General features: G+C 36.8%; 1 protein-coding gene across 5 annotated transcripts in view; it reads left to right on the forward strand.

Moving 5' to 3' along the window:
- PPHLN1 (periphilin 1) overlaps positions 1–27,118 on the forward strand; it is a 68,847-nt gene that overhangs the window by 19,997 nt on the left and 21,732 nt on the right. For 3 of the 5 annotated variants that reach the window (XM_042872459.1, XM_042872463.1, XM_042872464.1), the window contains 4 exons: positions 9,409–9,665; positions 13,811–13,893; positions 18,056–18,172; positions 21,173–21,313. In XM_042872459.1, the coding sequence (XP_042728393.1) occupies positions 9,409–9,665; positions 13,811–13,893; positions 18,056–18,172; positions 21,173–21,313 (598 nt within the window). The remainder of the gene's footprint in view (positions 1–9,408; positions 9,666–13,810; positions 13,894–18,055; positions 18,173–21,172; positions 21,314–27,118) is intronic. The other 2 variants (XM_042872460.1, XM_042872461.1) reach the window with 2 other exon arrangements.

Genomic DNA, 27,118 nt, shown 5'->3' on the forward strand with positions numbered 1-27,118 from the left:
ATACCCTATTGGGAAATAATGAGGCAAACTCCCATGGATGGGATTTGATTATTCCAGAATGGCTTCCTAACAAATACGTTGAAAAACAGCCAAGTACTGAGAAACAGTGAGGAGGGAAAGAGATGGGAGTCTCCCTTCGAGTCCAGACAACTACTGTCAAGCTGAGCTTCTAAATCATTTGAATGACCAGCCAACAGATTGACTTAATGAATATAGTCACGGGTTTCTCAGGATGAGAGAAGTGTTGTCACAGAGGAGTTGTGCATCATTTCCCTTAAGAAAACAAACCCTTCATCTGTTAGGTTCCAAGGACTTGTTATATTTTGAATATACTAAACATTTCAGGGAATTTAATTTGCAGTGAGAAAGAGTGGGAACACCTGAGGAGCTTTGCCTACATGATGTTTTTTAAATGAACACAAGTTGCCTTTTTTTTTTTTCCCCCTGTTTAAAATAAGCAGTGATGTGTGTTGTTAATTTCAGTACAGGAGAGAAAATGAAAATAAATGTGGTGTTTTTGACAACGTATGTTGTCAAAACCTAATTGTTAATCTTTTTGTTAAGGATTCTCTTGCAGAGAGAAGGTTGATGGTATATGTTTCCACCTGTTGCCGTGGGTATGTTATGATTACACAGGAGGAAAAGTTTGTTTATAGAGCTACTCCATGATCTCACACTATAGGTATTATTTTGAAAAAGGTTGTTATTTTTCATGCTAATATGTTGGTCTTAATGTTAGTCTTGATGTCTGTTCATGATATGCATTTGCATAACCATCTAGCATTCTTTCTCTTGCGTACAAAGCTTCGTAGTTTTAGTTTGAGTGGATAACAACTGCAAGTGAATATTAATGTCATAATGCTCAGCAGTGTTGTGTCAGCCATCTGTCTGAATGTCTTTTTCTCTCCTGAGATCTAGCTGAAGCAGTTGCACGGTGTTAACTGAAGTTCTGTCTAACAGTATGCTAAACTATTCTTTGAAATAATTTCAGAAGAGATTTGTGCAATTTTACAAGTAGAATGGAAAAGGAAGATATAATGCACTGACTTAACCTTCAAACCAGTTCAGGTTTGATGAGGGAGTAGCTCAGTATATGTTCTACAGTTTTTATTGTAATACATGGATTTTCGTTACAATTTTGTACAGGAATTGTGTTAATGCAGGAGATTGAGGTTGAGGTTGGTCATCAATGAACTACCTTCTTCAAACACTGTCTGCAGCTGCTGCTAATTTATCCCTTGTTAAAATGCATCACTGTCAAGAACAGTTTTCTATTTAAAATTTTATCATTGAATCTGTCAGAATACTGTATTATTTTTAGAAAAAAAACAACAGTGAATGTATAAACACTGACTTTTACTGCTGCTAACTTAAATCCTGCCAAGGAGCCTATGTTACTTACCATAAACAAATAATAGTCATGAATGCAGTAAGGAAGCTGATCCTTCTTACTGCAAAAATCAATTTCCAAAGCAGTGTAGATCTATCTAAGTTTGTGCTGCCTCAGTCTTTCCCTCTCTGCTAATAGTTCATGCATTTGCGTTGTTCAGAGAGCTGTCACTTCACGCTGATCCAGCAGAAACAATAATTTTATGCCAGTTTGATTGCCTGACAGAAAATATGAATGCTAGGTTAGTAGAGAATGAGAGTTTGGATTCAAAGAAGGATGGAAAGATGGGGATTGTAGGAGCACCAATTTCAATCAGTACAACTTGTCATGGGGCTGCTTTCTGAAGTTAACTGTTAATAAATCACTGAAATGACTGAAGGCATACAGTAGTGGCAGAAGAATTTTTTAATGAGGAGTTTAGCCAAGTAAGATGGCTCATCTCTGTATTAAATATGTTTCAGAAAATGCTGTTTGTACTATATAGGAAATGGCCTAAAAAAAGGAGATTAGTTGTGTATAGTAACATATGACTATTAATAGTGATAATGTAGTCAGTGGGAAAGGAAAAAGCAAATTTGATAAGAAGGAAGCTATGTGGCTGAATGAATCTGCAAAGGGAAATGTCTGCCTTAACTTGGGATTTTCTGATTTTGAACAAATAGTTGGCAGGAAGGAATGAGATTAGGAAAAAAAACAACAATCATTAGGCACAACAAATTTTTTCTTTACATGCTTATAATGTGTTCTGTCTTGAGCAATCCAAAAGCACTGTTTGTTTGCAAACTTCTATTTAAATCTGCTGCTCAGGAGTCTATATCGTTACTGCAAAACTTGAATATAAAGAAATAAAAGAAATTGACCTTACTGCTTTAGATCTCACTTTAATTTAAAAACATAGGAGAGACCATTTTTTTAGAGCTTTTTTTCTGATGTAGAGAAAGCGTTGTTTTGGTTTTTTTTTCCTCCTGATTTTCAGATCTCATTTAGGAATTTGCAGAGGAGAAAAAAAAAAAAAAAAAGCAAACAAAGTAGAATATGGGTATTGTGTGTCAGTGTTGCTGACATAAGGAATTACTGCTTCCGAACCTGTTCCATAGCATGCTCTTTCCTGTTGAAGCTTTGTCAGGAGTGCTGGAGAGTCAACCATAAGAGTTAATCAAATTGATATATTCAAGTACAGTACACTGTTTGTCGTTCTGTCTTATGTATCAGTGAACTAATGGCATCCTGCAGCCACACTGTTGGAAAGTTTTAAGAGCTTTTCTAGTAAATAGTTCATGGTTTCTGTGTTCTTGTATTTAAGGATTTTGGAGATGGTATCTGAGGAAAAGAATGACAGCTTACTAAATGTGATTCACTTCTGCCTCTGAAATATAGTGTAGAAACACTTCTTTTCTTTGAGGTGCTTCGTGGGTACACTGGTAGACAGATGTTTGCCTATATTACATTGCTTACAAGACTGTAAGCAATGATACTGAAGAATATTGGTATGCATTATATGCTGTTCTTTTTAGAAGAATATGATGCTCAAATGTCTGTCTGTATGTTTGTTTAAAACAAACAAGCAGAATAACAGACCTTCCCCCACAACAAGAGCAAACAGCACTTCCACCTCCACGAACCCACAACTTGTTTAGAAATATGGAAATATGGAATGTGACTGTAAAGAACTTTTATTTTACTCTGAAGTCTCACGTCATTTCCCACACTAATTAAGAAGATCTTTAAGGAAACAATAAAATTGTTTTGAAATTTCCGCAGAGCTGCTTCCTTTGTTTCACATACTGTTACTGTCCTCAAATACCTTCTCAATACCCCTGTGTTAACTTTCTGTAGTGCTTGGGAATTTTTTAGTATCCCCCTCCAGCAGCCCCATATCCAAAGTACCACAGGGAAACTTTTCACAGTTCTTTCTTTTCTTCTTGGTGCTTGAGGCAAAATGGTGGGATTTGTGAGAGCCAGGTTAGAAAGGTCTGTCCCGTTAGCACATTCTCCACTAGTGATAATGGTAACCAGTTTCTGTAATCTGGAAAGGTATGTGAAGATGCCGTATCTTACTTTCTGTCTTCCTTCCAATTTTTAACATACGTATTGGGATACGAGATTTGAGTGGTTTCCATTTTGAATTTAAGTCTGTTTAAGAACTGCTTGCTACTTGCTACTTGCTACTACACTGAGAAATGTATTCATTGAGATTATTATCTGAACTGCGTGGCTGTTTGGGGATGATACGCTGCTCATAAAGACAAGAGTGTGAAATCTGGCCCAACACCAGTGTCTGTTAGTAAATATGTTATCAGTTACATTTTGTGCTGATGAAATTGCTGTAACTGTTAATAGACATTTTAAGTTGGTTCTTTGCTTCAGGCAAATATGCATTCTGGAAATGGGGATTTGTGACTTATTTTCTATTACTGAGAAATTTCAGGAACTTATTAAGCTATCATTTTTGAAAACAAGAGAAGCCAAGGTTGCACACACTTAAATGCAGTTATTTTATTTGATTTGCTTCTAATTTGTCTAATAAAAATTACGTTTTTGCCTTTGTCCTGCGTAAGGTTATATAAATGCATTTGCTTTAAATTCTTTGGAAATTAAGTCTGTGTTTGTATTGACTCTTCTTATTTCTTTCATATTCCTTTGTCCTAATCTGTATGCTTGACAGGAGTTTATTTCTGTCAGATAATAGTCTGAGTTTAAACATACTTCTTTTTGTATGGGCTTATCTTCCAGTAAGTTTAATCAGTTACATCACTGATGGTGATAGAAAATGTTCTTTACTAAGGACAAAGGGGAGTAATGTGATTTTCAGCTTCAGTTGAAGTGCATAGTTTGATTATTCAGATAATGGGCATAGACACTTCTCCCTAATGTTGCTGTAATATTCAAGTTGTCTTACTTTTTCCTTCATCTGTCATGATATCTGGGGGGAAAAATGAGTTTACTAAATTTGATATTGACTAAGTTGCACAAGTGCCATCATTGTGGAGTTTCAATGTTTACATCCATATGCTGCATAAAAATTGTGAAGCACTTCTGTATTTTTAAATTTTTGGTATGCATGTTGTATGTCTAGCTGTCCCTTTCATTGAGGCTCCCTGTTTCCTTCTGCATTTTTGTACAAAAGGCTGTTAACAAGATTACAATGACTAGACCAAATTATGCTAATTTCATTTAAAGTGAATACACATAGAATTTGCAAAGACTGCAGTTATTTTCTTGGCCCTAAAACATTTGAAACCAGTTGTCAGAAAACATTTCAGATTTTCAAATGAAGTTTGTTGAAGATGCAATTATGTATATCTGCAGTTGTGTAATTTATTGTTTAATGCTGGGATAAATCATCATAAAGATCTTTGGACAAAACCAAGGTATTATAAGTCTCTCTGAAGCAGAGCTGAAGTAAAGGGTTTGCTCCACAAATGCGTGCTGCATACTTTGAAAGAAAGGGAATGTGTTCTGGGGGAGAGGAGGGTCTCTGGAATCTTCTACTGGCTAAATTTGCTTGGAGAACGTTAGAGGTGTTCTTAACTCCTCATGTTTGCTTTTCAGATGGTAGACATGAGCCAAATTGTGAGAAATTTAGAGGTTTGGGATGTAGTGTAGTATATTCATTAAATGTTTTCCATGTCAGGTGAATTGCGTTGGTGGCTCTCGTAGCCCCGCGTTCTCCTCACAGGGAAGGCAGAATGTTCCTTGTTTCTTTCTCTGTCCCTTTCCTCACAGTGTATTTTGAAACAGAAAAAGTGTGTAGTTTAGCACGTTTTAAGTCTTGTCTGCTTCATCTCTTTGCACAGAAATCCCATATCTTAAGAGATGTGTATCATTTCCTCCATTTATTTATAAAATTATGTGAGGTTTTGGTTTTTTTTTTTTTTTAGGCCTATAAATGGAACGTTTAACTCTTTTGACAATAGCAATAATCTTTGTTGATGAGATGAGATGGCCCACGTTGACTTTTCATCTGACTTCTAAGTGATAGACCACATTGGCCCCTGTGTGACTGAAAGATTGAGTTTCTGCCCCACAGCAATGCACTGTTGAGATTCCAGTCTTTTCTAGAGTGGTGTCACAAGTGTTAGATGTCCTCTGTGGCTGGGCTACGTTGCACATTGATTAATACTTGAGCTGGCTGGGAAAGAGGAGCCTAGAAAATCTTTGTGGTAGCCTAGCAAAGTTGGTGAAGTGAAAGGCTCCTCTGCATTGTGTTCCCTTGGTCTCCTGGTGCACAGACAGGCGCATCTTTACCAGGGCGGGAAGCTGGATCTGACGATTAATGGAAATAACTGCCAGAGCCACGCTCTTCCCTCAGCTGCTCCAGGTGAATGGGTGCGTATGGCTGCTTGTCTGTAACACTTCAGCAGCTCTTCCAAGGGGATCAGCTTCAGTGAGAATTAAACAGTCACGGTTTGTAGGTGTTAAAAATGTTAATAGTTTTGACTGCGGTACTGCTAAGAGAACTTACCATGCTTTCAGGGCGAGGTATGAGATGTCAGTGTGAGGTATAGAGATAAGAGGAATCCTGTATAATAGGGATGAGTCCTGTATTTATTAAAGAAAACAGTTCTGTTTTGAAGTTGGAAGTGAGCAAAAATTTTTAATTTCTGTTAAATATCGTCCCTTCTCAATAAACCTTTTGAGTATGTGTTGGAATCCGAAGCATGTTCTCAGCTGCTTTGCTGAATTGGGGCCTTCATTACCAAATTGCAGGTGTATGTTAGTTTAAGTATTTAAGAAAAAAACCCTAAAACAATGCTTATTTTGTTCTGATCAGTGTGGTTTGTTACGTTAATGGTAAACATCACAAATGCTGTGCTGCTGCTATGCTGTCCAAAACAGGTTTAATATCGTTAATAGCTTGCGTGCTCAGGTATGAGATTGTGTCCAGTAAAGAATTAACATAGGAATGATGACATGAAAATATAAATAAACACAAAATCTGTTTGTTTCTCTGTTTTTTTTTTGTGCATGATATTACTGTAGAACGAGGTTTTAAAACATTTTCCCTTTTAAAAGTATGCTTCAATGATATTTTGTAAATTCTGATGTGGATGTTAGAGTGTTTATGTATGCAAAAGCAAGGGCTCTGTAAACGTTTCCATAATAAACTTGCATATATACTAGAACTTAATGTCTTGCTCATAAAAAATGTGCTTTGGGCATAAAAGTGGCGTACCAGTCTGCCAGAAAGCTCATGCTTTTAATAATGAACAAAATCAAAGACTTTCTGTATGTTACAGAAATGTTCAAATGCAAAAAACATCTAAAATCTCAGAATTTACCTAATAGGCTTTTTCCCATATAGTTCATTTAAACATTGAGAAAAACATTTTAGTTGTGTTGGCCAGCTGTTGACAGAAGGCAGCATTTTGTAATGTTGTGCACCTAACTGAATTACATCTGTTTGAGATTAATTCCTCTTTGTCTTGCACTGCACCTCTAAGAGCTGAAATGGTTTCTTACAGTCTGTGTGTATTTAAAATCATTGAAAATGATGATTTAGTCAATAAAGTACCAATTTTTTTCCAGTTCTGAGATAGATTATTGGAAGGACATTAGAAAGTGTGCTGTACATAAACAGTTCCTGATAAGTGCATATATATACATATATATATTTATTTATTCATTAGAGAACATATTGATCAAATGTTTATGGAGACTTGCTGGTATAGACTTGTCAGTGCTGAGCTAATGTTTTCAATATTCCTGAAGTCTGAACTAATAATGTATTTTTTCCTCTTTCTCCAGTTTAGATCTATTGCTGCTTGAACTGTTCTTACATTCAATGCAGATGAAGCTGCGCTTCCTATTTTCAGCTGAATCTCACAGAACTGAGAACTCTTCTGAATTTAATTTCTTTCTCCTAAATTTAAGACAAATGTCTTTGTGTTTCTTCATTAACTGTGTTATTTCAGTTATTTCCTATTGGGAATTCTCCAGTTACTCTATGCATTTCCTAGAGAGTGGTGTCCAGAGGTGGGCACATTGCTCTTAGGCCTTTGAGGAGAGAAGGAAGATTACGCTTTTGTATATTCTGAGGTGTTTTATTTGCTGGTGTAAATATTTATGCTGTGGCTACTCTATAGGTATAGCTAAGCAGTATACAGTACATATACAGACTATATAGTACATATACATACTGTATATGTATACTGTATGCATTGTTAGAGGACTGTTAGAACACAATTTACTAATTCTTTGGTTCTTTTGATGGCCGAATTCGAAGGAAGAATGTATCCCAATAAACAGAAGAAAAGAAAGTTCAGAAAGGAAATGAAAATTGCTTTTTAGCACACCTGTTAGATAGAAATCTTTGTAACATTTTCTGGTTTTGGTATATGGTTTTGGCATATAGACCTGTTAAATATTCTAAGATAAGATACCTGTGAAAGGTCTGTAATCTATTAATGATGAAATAATTATTTGTCTGTAACACCTCCCTTTGCTTCACTGGTGTTTTACTGAAAAACAGTGTGGCTAACAGCTATTGATCTGCTCATTCTTCAGTAGCTGTCTGTATTTGTCTAGGCTAGGTGAAGGCATCCTTTCCCCTTTTCTGCCCCCACCCCCCAAATCATTTTTCTGTTGTAGAATAACTTCAGTGTTGCACATGAGATTTGTGTTACAATGCAGAGGCACTCATGTAGATGTACTTTCCATGCAAAAAGTAAATCAGCACTGTATAAAACGTGTTTGTGTAAGTGGCCCTAAGGGCTTGCATTATTACTTCAGTGCTACCTGTGTTGTTTCAGTAGTCCAAAACAGCTTTGGCACACTGAAGTCCTTTGTTAGCCACCACAAATATGTGTCTGTTACACACTGTAGGAATTGTACGCTAGAGGGCTTTTTTCCTTTTCTTCACCAGCATAAAATTAGCTATAACTGCACTGTGCTAAATGAGACCACCAGGTCTTTACTTGTCTTTGTGAGACATTCTCCTATTTAAAATAGTGGACTACAATTAGAAATGGGAGAGAAAAGCATTGAGAAAGGTGCATTCTGGCTTCCTCTGTATTATACGAAGCCTTTATTGTCATTTAGCAATACTGTGATTGTCAGAGGAGCTGAGAGGTACTTGTTTCTCTTCACTAGATGCCTTCTGACTGAAGCAAATGTCACAGCTCTAGATTCAGTAAATGTTTGCTTGCATGTTTAAATTCAAGATTCAGTAAAGGAAGTTCAATTTGATATTTTTTTATTACATGTATATTATATATATTTTTTTACATAAATATATATGTATTTACATAAATAACACATAAACATAATGAGCAGGTAACCAGTATGTTTTGGTTACGATCTGGGGCAAAAATAGATACATTCAATAAGAATTTTTTATGCTTACTTCATTATAGATTCAGATCATATCAGTTTCATGTTATGCTGAATGTGCTGGTGGTATTTTACAGAAGCATTAAGTGTAAATATTTTGCATTGAATGGGCAGAATTTTAGTAGGAATAAATATAAATATTTTTCATCCAGGGTTTGGCTCTGAGTGAGTACATAAGCATGAGGTGAGATGTTCTACAGTTTTCTTTGTCCTTGCTGGATATAAATCTGAAATGGATCTGAAATCTCTCAATAATATTTCCCAGAGTAAGGTCTGTGAAAGATAGTCCCATAAAAATAAGGGTAAGATAAATGAAAATACATTGAAATAGTGTGAGCAATATTTGGGAATGCATTTCACCTGTTGTGCTAATAGGACTTTGTTTCCAGGTAAGCTAGAGTGGAATGAATCTGAAGAAAATAAAATGTGAGTCTCAATTTCTCCAGTGTCTCTTTATCTTCTATTTTAGATGAATTAGAAAGTAAGAGAATGGAAGTTAGCTTCTAGCTATGAAGTAATTGAATGAAATCTTTCCCCAACTGTTTCTGCTTGCTCTGTATTCATTGCAACTTACTGTATTTATCAGACATAAAATATTGCCCCTGTATTACCTGGGTAATACAGTTTACCAGGTAAACAGTAGAAGGGTAACAAAGTAATTTTTACTTTTTTTGTTGTCTTCAAAGGAAGGTCAGAGATGGCTTCAGGAGAAAAAGCTTCCATCCCTCTCATTATATGAGAGAGCGATCCCCTCATAAGAGAGACTCTCCTTTCTTCAGGGAATCACCAGTGAGCCGAAGGGATTCTCCGCACAGCAGATCTGGCTCTAGTGTGAGCAGCAGAAGCTACTCTCCTGAAAGAAGCAAAGCCTATCCTTTCCACCAGTCCCAGCATAGCAGAAGTATGTCATCTTTACATAAAAGAAATATTTCTTCTCAGCAAGGTAATGCTGGATTAATGAGAACTGGTTAGAGAGATGAAACTGCGACTCCTTATAAGACCTCTATCTCTACATATTCTCTTTTACAATGAGAAAACTAGACAGGTTACGTGTTGTCTGCTCTTTGGCTGTTGCACTGTACACTTCGCTCCCCTGTGTATTTCACATGGGAGACAGTAGGTGTTTTTTTGATGGCAGCTCTAGGCTGATGACAGTGCTCTGCTGCAGATTTTTCCCAGTATTTATTTTCCTTTTAGCATCAAATGCTTCTGTTGCTTGCTTAGCCGTTCACTGGATTCCTTTAGAAGAAATTTGGCAGTCATCTTATAACAGATGAAGGCTTTTATTCCTGCAACCAGAGAAAAAGGGGGATTAAAACATTTGGGGAAATTAAGGTGCATGCTGTTACTTGTTTATTTCTCTGAAAACGTTCTTTCAACTGTGTTATTAGGGCTTTGATGCTGGTTGTTGGGCTTTTTTTTTTTTTTGGCAGCAATTTCATCTCAATGCCAGATTCTCTCAAATCTCAGTTGAGAATAAACAGTATATGTCCCGATTTTTAAAAGCTCAGCTTTTGAAAGCTTCATGAATAATGTAATGATTTATCTGTTTAAACATGAAAACCTGAAATATTTTAAAATAATTTGTAATGCTTTTTTTTAGTGTGCTACAACCTCAACTACTGCTATTTGTTTAGCTTATGTAAATCAATCACAGTTGAGTTTCCGTTTTGCAGATGTTTTCCAGGGGGCTGTACAAACCTACTGTCCATTTTGGCAGTATTTTTTAAAATTAATTGGATTTTTTATTTCATCAATATGTGGCACACTAGACTGATGTAGCACCACTTGCCAAAAATGTTCTTGTGGAGTTCAGTTTACATTGTTTAAATAGTGAGGAATTATTTTAGTCAGTAGTAGAATACAAATTGCCTTTCTAACTGGTAAATGTAGGTATTTAAACATTGAGGAGCAATACTCAGTGAATACAGATTCCTGTGAGTAGAGGAGAGGAAGGGAAGAATATGGTAATTATACTTGCAGGAGAGTTGTAGATGTGTAGATCACAGTCTGTAGGAACAGGAAAAAAAAGCTTGTGAAAACAATATAAAGCTTTGGAATGTCTATGGGATTTTGAGCTGACTTCTATCACATTTGTAATGTATTGGCAAAATTACTCAAACAGCAGTGAGGGTGGCGAATTTGAAGCAGACATCTTCAGAAACTAGAATAGACACCAGTCAGGAGACATGGTTATATTTAGGTCTGTGGCTTTGGAGATTTATTTTCAATTCCATGGTTAAACACCTTTCTCCCATTTTTTTTTAAAATCAGTTTGAAGAGACCAGATGGCTTTTACACTGGACTGTTTGTTAATAAACTGCTTGTTCCTCCCAAAATAGTACTTTTGAGCTGTTCTATGGATGACTGAATTAAACTGGTCCATTTGTGAGGCATAAATGGCTTAAATAAAACTTTGAGAATACTGTTTGAATATTATTTGTCTTAGGTAAAATCATGTATTACATATTTAAAAGGGACATAAAATGGGGCCTGTTGTGCGTGTCAGCAGTGAGTTTTAGTCTGAAGTTCAATGGTTTTTTTTCCAACATGTTATGTATCCTTTTAAATTTTGTAATGCTGCTTACAATCATGCTGTCTGAATCAGTTTGGCCTGAGGTCTTCCTTGCAGGAAGAATATCCCATGCCATCCAGCTCTTCAAAACCCGGGCCAAATGCAAGATTCTAGCAACCAAAACTAGGGAAAGAGGGAAGCTTAGAACAAAGGGACAGAAAGGGCGTATGGCAAGGCATATAGTGAAGCTGTGTGAGCATGTAGGGAGTAGGATGGTATTCCTTGGCCAGGCCAGTCCACTCAGGGATCTGTAGCGTGGTGTGCCAAGGAAATGCAAGAATGCAAGTAGCATATTCAGTTTTGTAGTTACATTAGATAATTGTACAGTTAGGATTTGTGGGTTCTGAATAGTTACACGTTCAGAATGATGGGCCTCTTACCAAGATCTTCAAATTCAGTTTCTCCCTTCTTAATTTTGAATAATTTACTGCCACCCTCAGATAATTCAACCTGTTCAACCACAAACTTACAATCTACTTGTACAATCAATGAATATTAAGATGTTATAATTTCAAAATAAACAAGAGAGTTAGGCAAAGCAGATTATGGTAACAAAAAGAGGATAGAAAACTTATCCATATCCTGGGCTCGCTTACAAAACTCCATCACAGCAGATCTCCAGAAGAGATCCTTCCCCTCTGGTAGCCAGCTCTTCAATAGGTCTAGGAGAGGTGCAGCCTGGCTCCACCCCTTCCAGCAGCACAGGTGAATTGCCTTCAGCTGTGCTCCTCTGGCTGACTCATGGCTCACCTCAGGTGATCAATCAGAGGTTCAGGCCGTGACTCAGCAGTTCCCACACACTACTCAACTCAGGTAATCTTTAAGGACTCCATTGTGATTAAGGAGGTTTGTAGAAGGCAGAGTTAAAATACTTAGTGTATTTTTTTTTTTAAAGGTGGTGGCTTGTCATGAGGCTGAAGAGCAGGTATCAAAGGAGCAAAACTTCTGTGTTACTTGGTGATGTCAGAGAGACACTGCTTTATGGAGTGTGGCAGATTGAAGATGTCAATTTTATCTTCATTTTTTAGATTTGTCACACGTGTTGCATTTATAGGAGCTTTTTTTCATGGCTTTTGCTTTCATTGTTCTTTTCATAATTTAATGTTTCATGATTAAAGGTAATTTGTAGTTCATCTTCTGCTTGTATGGCTGCTTGTTTTGTTTTTACGCGTTTTCCATTTAGCAATGTTTTAAAATCAAGGAATCAAGTGAGGTTTAAAACGTTTATTTTGTCAAAGTAATTTCTCTAGCTATTTTCAGTAATGTTTTAGAAAGAGCTATCAGTAGCTGTGAAGATTTTTGCATTAGTAGGTCTTCATCATTGTACTTGTAACTCACTTGTCTCTGAGAGACAGTTTGATCTTTGCTTTGTGTTAACTCTCCATACTACATACTTGGTATGAAAATGTGGCAAACAATAGAAGACCAGCTTCTCAAACCTTTCCTAAACATTTCCTATTGTGAAAAGTATGCACTTTGCATAGAATTTTCCTTCTGTTTTTATAGGTAGTTGCATTTGAAAATGCACAGCACTTAAGTAGTCTTATTTTATAGCATTGAGTAAAAGTAGCGTGGCTGTTAGGATTGAGATTTTGCATTAAGCTTGGTCTCATTAATTTAAAACCATGTTGGTTTTCCAAAAAATTATCCTGAAATAATTTGTATCCAGATTTCTATAAGTGCTTGGTAGACTTGTTTTTAATTCATCCCTTTCTTAAGTGAGCTGATACAAGCTTAATTGAAGCCCAGATAAGTCTGCTTTATTTTCCTTTTGTGAATAGTCAAGTAATTTCCAGTGAACGTGAATAGTTTGGTAAATGTAGGCTTACTGACAACCACTGTGTTTTTCATAATTACTTTTTGCAGATCGCTTAGATGTAATTCATAGACCACAGATTGAGAGCTAGCAATGTGCACTGCAACTGGTTCTGCTGCTGCAGGCTCCAGGAGCCAGTCTTTGGCAAGGCTGTGCATGGACTGTGATTAGCCAGTGAATTTGAATTATTGTTTGGCTGATTTGAATGCTTACAAGAAAATCCCTGATAATACAAAGAGAATCTAACCTGTGGTTCGTGGAATGTAAGACTTTCCCCCTGCAAAACTTTCCAACATACTGCGACCTGCTGAACTAGTTCCTACACTGTCTGTTTTTTTGGAGTGTTGGATTGATGGCTAATAGAAATAAAGGAATTTTTAATTTCACCTGTTAATGTTAAGTTTATAACAGGAACATTAGAGAGTAAAACCACATCATCTCACCAAGTCATATTGACATGCTCTTCAGTTAAATACTGAGCAGTGGAGTTTTCCTAAATATGCCATGTATAATAACTATCTCTCTTTGTAAAGAGAAAGGAATGTTACCAAGATTTATCAGATAGTGGAGGCTGTAGATTTCATGAGCTGAGCAAATTTCATTACAGTTTTCCTGCGAGATATTAAAGCCGATAAATATATTTGCAAGATATGTGCTTACTGTAATTTTGCAAGTCTTAATATTTTTAAAATTATAGGTAAAGAGAGGACTTCAGTTCAGTCGTCGAAAACATCAAGAGATGCATCACCATCGGGCTCCACAGCACTACCCACATCAAAGGTGAATTTTGCTTTTCAAGCACTTCTCACTGTGGCTTCAGATTGCACATTATTGGATATATGTATGTTTTGCATCACCTGGAAGGAGACACTGTATGCAGCTGTTAAGGGCAGAGTATCTTATGTTGCTCTACAACCCAGCAGAAGCTGGTTTTCCCTTACTGAGCAGGAAGGTGCTGTTAATGTTGTATATCTGATGATGATACAAATAGTCCTTTATTCTGTAGTCACTGTCCTGTTTGAGATAGGGCATTTTGCACAGACTTTAAATTGTTATTATCTGAAGTCCAGAGTGTGCTAGAAAAGGAATGGCAAGGATATTTGTTCAAGAAATGTTTAGATGTTGTGCTAAGATGCATGGTTTAGTGGGGAGATATTGGTGATAGGTGGATGGTTGAACTGGATAATCTTGTAGGTCTTTTCCAACCTTGGTGATTCCATGATAAAGTTAAGTAAGCAGTTTTTAGGGACAATAGATGAATAGACACACCTGTACTTGAACTGAACTCCATCCTTGAGTGATGCTTAATCTATGACTGGATCTGGAAAAAGCGAGCTGAAGTGTCTGACAAATGGGGAAGGTCATGTGAAAAGCAGCTTTGGCTTTGGAGAGGGCTGCTGGAGAACGTGAAAAGAATGATAGTGTTTCACTGGGAGCAGTGCCACATTGCAAAGCAGCTTAGTAAATTCCTTTTTACCTTCTAAATAATGTGGTTTAATTTCCCATAAAAAAAAAACTTGTAGTCTGAGCACCAACTACAGTCTTGCTAATTAATTAAAGAGACAAACTAATAAACACTAATGAACAATCAGCATTCAGTGTTGTGCTGGCTGTCTTGTGGCAATAAAAGCATTTTCACACCACAGACTGCTTGCTTGAAAATTATACTTGAGGTTAAATTCAACACTTCTACTGGAATATTTTCCCCCTTTTTTTTTTTTATTTTTTCTTTTTTTTTTGAGAATTACTTTAATGAAGAATAAAGAAACACTGCAATATATTCTGAGTAAGGTTCTCTTAAAAAGTAGCATTTCCCTAAGCAGTAGTAGCCTAGTTCTGGAAGTCTTTGTAATAAAAATAGTGGAATGCTTGGGGGGAAACAAACAAACAACAAACAAAAAAGGAAAAAAACAACAAAGAAAGAAAGGTATTCTTGTGAGAAAGTGAGACTGAAGGAAATAATTAAGTGGGTAAAAAAAAATAATCAAGCTTTGGTTGTGTTATGTCATTCTAAGTACTTATTCCATGTACAGCTCTTTTAGAATTGCTGTGCTAGGCACTAGTTAATTGCCATTATCCTTAAGGGGGGAGGTAAGTACTGTATTTTCGGTGATGTAAATAAGGAAAGTAAGATAAAAGCTACTAGGCAGAAGTTGCGCTGATTTGGATTATAAAAGCAACTTTGTAATTAGTTCGCTTATTTTGCTTGCAGACTTAATGTGCTGCAGCTTAATATCAAGTCCTTAATAGGACAAAGAGAACAATGAGATATTGCAAAATCTTTTGCTACAGTATATAGATGCAATGTGAACTTGAACTATAGGTATTTAACCATATTGCTTTCCTCTCCTATCAGGCCTGATGTGTTCTGCATTGATTTTATTTTTGCCAGAGCTTGGCTTATACCTACTTGATATTAACTACACAAAGTAAAAGTTTCCATTTGAAACTTTTCAGAGAACACAAATATTTATTGGGTGTACATCAGCTGCAGAAACAGAATTGCTTCAGTGACGTTATATTGCTTGTCTCTTTCAAGCACCAGATATATCAATAATTTACTGTTTTCTATCAGTGGAGCCTCTTAGGGGTGATGGCTGCATTCCACTAACCAGTTAAGTTATAGCTCTTCACTAACTTGGAAATAACAACCAAAAAAGTTGTGGCAAAACATGATAAACATCACTAGGGTCTGGGTCTTGCAATCTATTCAGGCTTGTGAAATCACAGTCATATGCTTTGTTTTATAGATCAAAGGAGATAATTTTCAGTGCTCTAAGTAATAATTTAACTATGAAATACTTGTATTGCTTCCATAGCAATATCTCTTTTCAGCTCAGTAACTACATGCAAATCTGAAAAGGTATTTTTTTAATCTCGTTTATGATTTCTTTTTTTTGCATATTCATGCATGTGAATTAATACAGGTTGGTGTTATCAGATCTTAACCACCTGTTTAATTGACTACTGCATGACATCTTTTGTGTTTTTGTTTAATATGTGTCTGGACTACAAGCCTTGGAGGTTGTGTGCAATATAATTAAAGCAAAGAGCAGATGTGTGAGACAAGGAAGATTTCCCAGCAAAGATAGCAGAAAACTGACAGGTTTTTGCTGTTCTTACATTATGCCCAAGAAAAAAAATGTGAAGACACCTTTGCTTAGAGTACAAAAAAAGTTTGCCACTAAGCAGTTAACTTCTTGCTTCTCTTCATGTTTTTCTCTAAAAACGTGACCCTGTTCTTTTAATTTTCTCTTATATTGTAGTGTAGTGTATCTGTGGAAAACCTATTACTTAATACATAAAATGCATTCAGAATTTTTAATGTGTATTTTATTGCCATGCAGTCTGAATAATTTAGTCAGAATAAGTTGAACAGGTGGTTTTTTGTTTGTTTTTTTTTTTTCCCCTCTACTACATTAAGTACTAGAGTAATTAGTTGATGCTTATGGCTTGTGGAATATTGTAAGTCATATGAGACTTTATTTATCTTCATTTCATGCAAAGATAACGATTGGTGACAGAGATATTGGTCCTTTCTTTTTGGTTGTATTGGCCAGAGCTACTTTTGGGGACTAGGAGAAATTTGTGATACAAGATTTTCTGGCAGCTAGGAAAGCCAGGTTGTGGGTAAAAGTTGTGTGTGCCTTGGGGAATAAGAGCAGAGGAGAAAAAAATTGGCTGCTGATAGTTAGTAGTGGGGGAAGTGTATGAGTAATTGTGTAGTTTGGAAAGGTAGCTGGGCTAATTTATTCTTGGAATTATATTGCCCATTTCTCTTAGGAACCCTCATAGTACCTTATCTGTACTTTGGACTTCTTTTAATCTTTGCAACCTCTGGACTTCGCTAATTTCTATTGTTTTAAATTACAGAATAATAAGGAGGGATTCCTGCTCAGATAAACATTATATTCCACTTATTTTCTGGATTTAGTTAAATGCTGTGTCTTTATGACACACAGTCCTTTAAGGAACTACTGAGTATGTGCTTCCTCTGACCATTTATGTAATTTGGAAAAAATGATAAAGTGTGTGTGGGAGGGTTGTTTTGTTGTGCATTTTCCTTCCCAGTGGAACAACTGGGAACTTGTGGCAACGTTTTTCGGGCAGTTGTATCTTTCTTTGATATCCATCTGTGACAGGTCTTAATGCTAGAGTTGTATAAGTTCTTGGATAGATGGATAGATTCTACAGAGGCAGTGGCACAAAATTCTCACATAGAGGTAACAAGATCTTTAAAATTAGTTATTTCTAAACTGCTTTTAATACATGGACATTTGCCATTATCTTGTCTGCTCTAATACATATATATACAAATAATGTTCAAAGAAATCATATTGTGAATACTATTTATAAGACCATTTCCCTGTGAATGATTCTGTTACTAGTGATCATCATTTCAGCCAAGTACGAAATTATTAATTTTAATTCAGCTAACTTAGCTGAATTAAACTTAGTTGAAATGCATGAACTTTCTGTTCCTAATTAGCCTAGGTTTTGTTCCATATACAGAGTTGAATAGTTCAGTTTTAATTTGTTGCAACCTTTCATGGCTAAAAGCTATATTGTGTTACTAAATCAATCCATACTTGTCTGATTTTTCTGTAGTGTCCATTTGATCCAACTGTCTTTGAACTCAACTGGTGTCAAATAATTTTTTGGTTATTTGTCCTCTGAATTTGAAAAAAATGACAGAACAACAGTGTTGATTCTGAAAGTATGGTGCATTTTAACATTTTCCTGGAATTCACTGATTTTTATTTATCTGTTTTTCTTTTAACAAGTCAACAAACAACATTTTCAGCTTCCTTATTTGCCATTTCAAAATGCTTTGGGGAGCTGAATAACTATTTATTTTAATTTAGAAGATGACTTTGCACATGGAAGTATATTTCATGTTGGAGCCTTCGCTGTAATGTGTTTTGTTTTGTTTTTTTTTCAGGCTATGGAGAAGAGCAACAGACTGTCAGAAAAGGAACTCGCAGAAGCTGCAAGCAAATGGGCAGCTGAGAAGTTAGAAAAGGATGAAAACAATTTATTGGAAAGAACAGAGTATGAGGTAAGACAGAAGTATTAACTGATTTATTTTGAAGTGTTACAACAGTAACCTCCTGGTTTTTGGCATTCCTGAAAGATGCATCTTATAAATCACCTCTGGCTTTGTCTGCCTGTGCTATTAAATGTTTGTTGAAAGTGAGAGAGAGCGACTAAAGCCATGTGTTTGTGGGTTTTTTTGTTGTTAAAAACAAACAAATAAACAAAACATATAAATAGTGGGTTTTGTTAGTATGCCTTGAATTTATGCTGAACTACAGTTGACAAAATAAGGCTCCATCTCTGCTCGAGTTTCTCCAAGGAACTTTCTTGCACTGGTGTAAGTTGCTTTGCCTACTGAGGTCCCTAAAATTAGCTAGAGACTCTACTGAATTAAAATGTAAGTGTTTATGTAAAACCTCAGATCAGAAGAGAAACTCTGTTTAACTGAATTTAGATCCATGCCATGGCAGTCTGCCACGTCTTTTATTCCCTTTTAGGAGCAGTCCTTCTTCATCTTAAATATCAGGCTTTTATCCTTGCTATTGTTGTTGATTGTCTGACTGGTTTAATTGTTTTCCCAGATCTTTTGTTTCATTAATACTCAACATTAATTAATTGTCAATCTATAGCTATCTGCTCTTCTCCTCCTTGTCTTTTGCCTCTCGCTATATTGAAGTGTGATCATAGTGGTCATTTTTTACTGCTCTACTGGCACAGCAGGCAAGTGCTTGTTAATAACCTCTTGAGAAAGCTAAGTTGTTTATTTTGTTACTGCAGTTAATTTGGCAAGCGATCATGTGGCAAGATTGGCAAGGAGCTTACAAACCTCTTGCTCTTGAGTAAGTCAGATGTGGATCCTGTGTCATTGCAGCTACGGGATCTACTTGATTGACTGTAGAAAGTTAGTAGGGATTGCTGATGTCAATTCTGAGACCACCTGAGCACTCAGCCCGGCGCCTATTGGGAAAGGAATGAGGCTTCTGAGAGAGCCCTTGTCACCTGAGACAATTTAATCACTTCTGAGGCTTTCCTGTCTTTCTGCCCTGAACAAATTGACATACGTTTTTATGTCTTTTGTCTTTTAGTCACATACTATGTGACGGGCAGGATTTTCATAGTCAACTAACTAAGGCTAATGAGATTGATAGACAGTAATTTCTGACTAACAGAAGGCAACAAGGCTCTATTAAGCATGATGTGTTTTAACTAGCGTCTACCTCCTTTGATTTGACACAAATAAAAGTCGTGTAATGTCTTTCATAAAGTAGCCTGGTTTAATCCTGCAATCATTTCAGCATTCCTTCTCATCAACTTTATAGTTAATGGGCAGGCTTTTTGTAAATGGTAAGATGGAAAATAAATGTCTTGGGAAGCACTGAATTTCCTTTTTGTACTTCACCCTTGGGGAAACTAAGAGCTAGATTTAGGCTGGATCCACATTGATCTGAGCTCTCAAATCATGTCCATTGGTCTAATGGCTGACTGCGTCAACAACTTCTTGGTACTGGATGGGAGGATTGGATAAAAGAGCTGTTCATTTCCTTCCAGGAAAAAGAAACTAAAAACAGAAAAAAATCAAAATTAAAATAATAATAATAAAAAAGCATATATGGTGGAGTGAAGAAAAAAGGATCCTAGCATGGATGCCATATGGAGATACATGCATGGACAGTTCTATTTGTAGAGAGATTCAGGAGAGCAACACTGAAGAGAAACGTCACTCCTTTTCTTGATGAGGGGAAGGCAATGTAGTGGAGGAAAGAACAGAATGGACCATGTGGTGAAATTGATTCTGCCTTAGAGGACATTGCAGTGGGAGAAAGGTTCATAATGAAACAGCAGCTGTTGTGACAGAGTCTGAGATGATTTACTGACTGAAAAAGTGTTCTGTGGGCTTGCTAATGAAGGCGGTGAGATATTTCATTCTGAATCCTAGAAGAAAGGATAGTTCTGGCCTTGACTGATAGGCTGTCGTGTCTGAGTTGCTGCAGCTTGATATTTTTTTTGCAGTTTGTTTATCTTACATAATGGTTGGACTTTGTGTTATGCTGAAGTTCTTAACATCCTCTACTCTTTCTCAGGCATTTCTTGATCTACTGCAATAAAGAGATTCCACGTGTGGTGTTAATGGTTTATATCGATTCTGAGTTTTAAGCAGATATTTATAGGACTGCTTCAACTTTTTTTTTTATTCCTAATGCTTTTCTCTTACACATTAATTAAGCCTTAAGTTTCTCCAGTTCTTTATTTTTGAGCAGTTAAAAACATTTTTATGCATCTACTCCAAATTCTCAAGTCTTATTACAAAAAAAAACAAAAAAGCAACTCCCAAACTATTATATATTGTACAAATCTGTTGTGTAATAATGCAATTAAATATACTGTAGTAATTTTTTTCTTTCTCCATCTTCTGTTTAGACTGCTTGATGTCCTTGAAGTAGGAGTCTATATTCTTTGGGGCGGGAATACTGTCTTAATTCCCATATTAGAAGGAAGCCTGTACAATTTTGGTACTTCTGTAAGATTTCTGATATTTTCAGGAATCCTCTAAGTGCATGTTTTCTCTCGCTGTACAGTAGGTGTCTCTTTTCCTTTAATATTTAACCTATAGCACTGAATGCTGCAAGAGTTCTTTCTGATTTTGTCATTGACTGTTTACCTTTGATTTTTTTATCTTTATCTTTCCCCAGAAATCTAATCCCACTTTCATTGTGGATTTCTCGCTGGTTGACGTTAAAAATAACAACTGTAGAAGTTTCTTCTCAGAGGAAGGGCTGATAAGGGTTATCTGTCATTGTTGTCCTTACAATTAAGGCTGAGTCACTTTTTTTTTTTTATGTCATATTTTCTACATATATAAAATCGGTATTTCTGTAACTGTTAGATTGTAGCAATAATGCTTCACTAATGGTCTTGATAAGCAAAGTCATATTTAATCGAATATATTTGGGTTTTATTTTTGCTGTCACATTTTGACATTTTTATTTTTATTATAAAACTTGAAAATTCCTTTTCTTTTAAGGCTGGTTCTTCAGCTCCATTATATGTCGAACAAACAGAGGAAACAGAAACAAATGTAACTGACAGTACAGAATTATATGAAGATAACCAGCATCTTTGCCGCTCAAAAGCAATTGCAACTAAAACCAAGGAGATAGAGCAGGTGAGTCCTGTTGGCTTTTTGGCACTGATACAATGCTTGTGTAATGGCTTGATCTGCTATAAATATCTTTATTTTCTCTTCTCCTCCTTGGAGCATAATATTAATGTAATCTAATTTGTTGAGGCAATACAGCGATGGCATCTCTGTCTACAGAGATGCATTCAGATATACTACTGAAGAAGTATGGCATTTATCTGCACATGGGAATTAGCTGTAGTCTTCTTCATCTTAAATGTAACAACTGTTATTATTCATGGCAAGCTGAATGCAAGCCATGAGTGTGCCCTCACAGCCCAGAAAGCCAGCCATATCCTGGGCTGCATCAAAAGAAGCATTGTCAGCAGGGTGAGGGAGGTGATTCTGTTCCTCTGCACTGGTGAGACCTCACCTGGAGTACTGTGTCCAGATATGGAGTCCTCAGTGCAAGAGATGTATGGGCCCGTTTGAGCATGTCCAGAGGAGGGCCACAAAATGATCCAAGTAGTGGAGCACCTCTCCTATGAGGACAGGCTGAGAGAGCTGGGGCTGGTCAGCTTGGAGAAGAGAAGGCTCTGGGGAGACCTGATGGAGACCTTTCAGTGTCTAAAGGGGCAGACTGTTTAGCTAGGGTCTGTGGTGACAAAGGGAAATGTTTTCATCAAAAAATAGGGGAAATTGAGATTGGTTTTAGGAAAAAAGTTTCTTATGATATGGACGAGCTGGAACAGATTGCCCAGGGGTCTGGTGGGTACCCTGTCCCTGGAGACATTCAAGATCAGGCTGGACCAGACCCTGAGCACCCTGATCTAGCTGTAGGTGTCCCTGTTCACTGCAGGGGAGTTGGACTAGATGACCTTTAATGGTCCCTTCCAAATCAAGTACTTTTACAACAAAATGATTGCTGCTTGGAATAACTGTTCCAAAATCCAATATAAACAGGTAATTCTAAATGCAGTTAAAAATATATCTTTACATGAGAACAAGTAAGTTCTTTACCATGAGAGTGGTGAGGTGCTGGAACAGGCTGCCCAGAGAGGTTTTGGAGGCCTCATCCATTCCTGGAGGTGTTCAAGGCCAGATTGGATGGGGCCCTGGGCATCCTGGTCTAGTGTTAAGTGTGGAGGTTGGTGGCCCTGCATGTGGCAGGGGGGTTGGAGATTCATGATCCTTGAGATCCCTTTAACCCTGGCCATTCTGTGCTTCTGTGAAATTATCGAAAATGATTTCTGTAAATTTTCTTAATTTAGAATATGTACAGTTTGGGGACTGAACACTGGAAGCGGGCTGTTGTTGTTTTAATCAGCTTTGAATACCAGTTCCTGCGTAATTGTTTTCAAGGATTAAGAGCCTTTACATTTTTCTTAGACTGCAGTGTTGATACCAAGATGAGAGAAGGGAATTCTTTTCAGAAATTCTTTCTCTTTTACGTAGAGTGCTTGGGGATAGATTGAATACAAAACAAGATTTGTGTTGCTTCTCTTGTAATGTCCAGTCTGTGAGCAAGCTCAGTAGAAATTTATTTACTAGTCTTTGCTATCATATCACTTTACAGTGGGGAAAATATCTCTGGTAATCTGCTCAGTTTCATTTGTCGTAAACATCTGAAGTATTTTTTTCCATAGTTACGTTGCTGTTAATGTAGAGTTTGGAGATTTTCTAACTTTTCAGTACAACTCTGCCCAAATCTGGAAGAAGCATTTAAAATTTTTAATTCAGACAGGAGAGATGACTTTCTTCAAACTTGCATTTACAATCTTTTCATGCGTTCCTGTGATACCTAGGAAATACAAATCACTTACCTCATTCATGATTATTTCATAATAATCTTCAAGAAGTCCTGTAGTCTGGGGGTAATCTTACAAAGCTTTTTCTAGGTTTCTTCTGTCTGAGTTGTAGTAGCTTTTGCTCTTTTGCATGAGAGTCCACTTCCTATCCTGTAAAATTGTTCCTTTTTCTTGATAAATGAAAAGCAAATTTCTACTCTGTGTATTTTTTCTTTCATTACTTTTTCTTCTCTTTTTTTAATATTATTTTGTATGAACATGGCTTCATGTTTTGTGAGTCTGGCTAGGATGGAGCATGCTATAACTACTAGGATCATTATGCAATTTGTCTTTGTGTCAATGACCAGTTCATGTGTTCACACCTTGTACATAAACTTATGACTATGGGAAAATGAAAAATGTGGGGAAAAAAGTAGAGCAGGAGCAGATTTTTCAGAAAACAACAATTGGGAAAGTTTAGCTGCTGGTACTGAAACCACGATTGGTTTATGTCCCATGAAGATGTGTGTGCCCCTAGGTTCTATAGATAGGCTTATAGTCAAGGCTGATGAAAATTTGGGCATAAAAACAAATCTTGTTTTCAATGTGATGTAACGTTATTATGTTTGATAGTGTTGATACTTATCTCTAGAGGAATCTAGATTACGTTCTATAAAACAATGCTTTTAGTAGCTTCATTCAGAAAAGCCTGAGGAATAACTTAAATATTTTGATTTCACAGAACCGGTTTCTCCCGTTGTCAATTTGAATATTGAAGGTGTCAGCTTCCACAGAATTAAAATCAGATTTTATGATGCTGGAAGCATCTTTGGTGCATTTTATTAAACTGAACAAAATTCTTGTTTGTTATAAAATGGAGTACTGTGAATTAGGTTGGAGGTAGAAAAAATATGTAATTATTTAAACTTAACACTGCAAAATGATGTGTTTTTCTGATAGATGTTCAGAACTAATTGCTTGTCCAGCAATTAAAAAAAAAAAAGAATACAGGAAACCTGTTACGATGTTTTCATGGTTCGATGTGCTGCGAGTCTTCCACCCTTATTTGGTACAATGCTGCACTGGCTTTGAATCATCAGAATCTCTAAGTAAACTTAAGTGAGTTCTGAATGACTTGAGCTCTCCAGTACTAACAAGGAAGGTGAGAGGGAGCAAAGAGTGGAATGGAAACTGAATTTTCAGTCCTGTGGTGAACTGCTTACTAAAAGTTATTTGGATGAACTTCTCAATACAGTTTATGCTGTACTTGTGGTACTGTTTAATCAATTGAGAAGAAAAGGTGTGGTTGAAGATGCATGGGCACCTTGAGAACATTGCTGAACTGGGACCACAGATCCTGGAAGTCTCTTATCTCTTCTTTGAAATGAGCAGTTTAGTGACCGAATCACAGGGGACCTCACCTGGACCGATATCCTCTTGGAAGGGCCTTGGAATGGGCCATTGAGAGCTCAGTAAAGTCCTGAATATTTCCAGTGAGGGAGACTGCTGTTTCTTCAGACAGGCTTTTCCATTGTTTCAGTGTTCTCTCTCTCAGCTCAGCTGCCATTGCAGTCCTGTATACTGTTCTGCACAAAGTGCTTCTTTTCCCTACCAAAGGCTTCTGCTCCCAGCTCATCTTGGCAGTTCCCCATCCTTGAGCTGCAGAGTCCCATCTCCTTGCTCTGGTTCCCTGTTTTTGGGTGGTCTCACTTGCTTATCAGGACCTGCTCCCCTTGGAGTGGGCTCAACTGCCCTCAGGAGAGGGTTGAGGTCCCCCAGCTAGCTGTCCTGGGACCTGCTGCCTCTGCCACTTGGCAGCTGGCAACAGGACCTTTCCTGGCACTTCTGCACAGCAAGCACTGGGAAAACTGATCTCTTCCATCCTGGTCTGTATTCTGTTCCATCTTTGTGCTTTTTTGTACAACATGAGAATTCTGCAGTGTTGGTGTGTCTCATGTTTTGATATGTCCAGAGTCTTGATAAATGATGTGGTTTTTGATATTCTATTTGTAAGCAATCAGAAACTTTGGAGGGCTTTTGAAAACAAAAGTAGTGAGCTAATTAGCTCTGTTTGCTTGAGAGGTAAGCACTTCCTTATGCTTTTGAACATGTCATTCTTTCCTCCACAGTGATAATTTTGAAATTTGGTGTATGTTGTCAGCATGGTTGGGACTGGTCTGGTTACTCAAAAATAGCATAGCAGAGAATTTGACATTGGCAAGTCAAGATCAATGAGTGTTCACAAGTTGCTGATGTAACCATTACACACACTTATACTTTTGCATCTGATATGCAATATACATTAATGTATTTTTTAATTTGTTTAGTTTCTGTTTTTATATAGTTAAGTATCAGCTTATGCTTTTAATATGCAATGTGCTGAAGTGTGTTTTTTCGGAAGTGATGACAAATATGTCCCTGGTGTTAAATTCACAATTGGAGCAATTTGCTGGCAGTGTTACACAAAAGGCTATCTCTTTGTTGTTCCTTATGAGCATGAGGAGCAGGGATTCTTGAAATGTCTTATCTTGTCTAGACATCAAGTCTGCAGCAACAAATTAACTAGCCCATTACTATATGTCCAGTTTCTTAAATGTTTCATATGCAAGTTAAAGTGACATGGGTTACCTTTGAAAAATCTTTCTTTTTTTTTCTTTTTTTTTTTTTTTTTTTGTGAAGACAAATTTTTACCAAATGAGCCAAGTACCTTCCCTGTTTTTGGCAAACAGTCAAACCTCGCTGTTTCTGAATGAGATTTGACATTCAGATTTCAATACTTCTATTACCACAGAACTCTGGCATCTAAGAAGGAAGCAGGGGACTTAATGCTTTCGTGACTCACAATGGAATTGCTGCTTACTACTAGGCCTGGCTGACTTGGTGCTTTCAAACAGTATTTTAAAATGCTCAGTAGAATGATATTCTTTTATGTTCAAATGTAGATTAATTGCTTGCTTACTTGTCTTCTAAGTTAGCATTACTTATTAGTAGCCCTCAGTAATATTAGCATGCTGTTACCCTTACTGGACAGCCTCCTGCTAGAAGATGCTGAAAAGCACAGATTTGCTAAAGCGTGCATTTGCAACCTCATAGATAGGGTGCATGTAAAGTAGGAAGAAACTGTATGGTTGGATCCAAAGGCTATCCAGATCGTGTCTTCAGATCTGCTGTCTAGTTCCTTTTCATTTTTGGGCAAATTACTTAAATCTCTGGCCCAAAAATTGCAAGTCAGTAAGTAAAAGAGGTTCTAGCATCTGTAGTGCATGTAGTTTCAGAAAAATATATAGACATTTCTGTCATGATAAAATGTTTGCTGTTTCTGCAATGTGTGAAAGTATTCTTCATGCCTTCCTCTCCACCCTCCAGCCCATCCTGTTCCCATTGCCAGTCTGAGAACAAAGACAATGGATTAGGGTTGCAGTATCTGACTGCACATCAACAGTGTGCTCTCTTCCTCTGTTCTCTAGTGAATGCTCCAGTTCTGTAAATGTGCACAGGGAATCGCTGTTTTCAGGTTAGCCCTTCTAGGAGCAGGATGCTTAAAGTTAGCCTGTGTTTGTATGGCACCTGAACAAGAGCTTGTTACTTTTCTTACTTCGCAAGAAATGGAGCTGTAAAAACAAAGCAAAAAAAAAAAATGACTGAAGATGTAGGGCATTACATGCAAAATATGTTTTACTTTTCCAGGAATGCTAAGTACTCTCTTGTTCAGGACTTAACATTTTGCTTTAAATGCTATACTTTTTGATAGGAAAAAAAAAATAATCTTGTGCTGTTGGTGAGGCAGTGAGATCACATCGAGCAGGAGAATGAATAAGGCAGAACTAGGTTTTGAAGCTCTGTAAGCCATCAGAAACTGGAGGAGGCTGACTCCTCAATGGTAACAGATGTGTGAGAGGCAGAGAGTTGAAGGAATGTGTGGGTGACATTACCGAGGTGTGAAGGTGAAACAGTGTAAATTTGAAGTAGCTTCCAAATCCTGGCCAGGAATAAGCTAATGAGAAACCATGGTAAGTGTGTATACCATATTGATCAGTTCTAGGTATATTAGGTTCAATATTGT

Source organism: Lagopus leucura, unplaced genomic scaffold (assembly GCF_019238085.1).
Source record: "Lagopus leucura isolate 7727_CA_CO unplaced genomic scaffold, USGS_WTPT01 Super-Scaffold_100008, whole genome shotgun sequence".
Taxonomy (NCBI): Eukaryota; Metazoa; Chordata; class Aves; order Galliformes; family Phasianidae; genus Lagopus; species Lagopus leucura.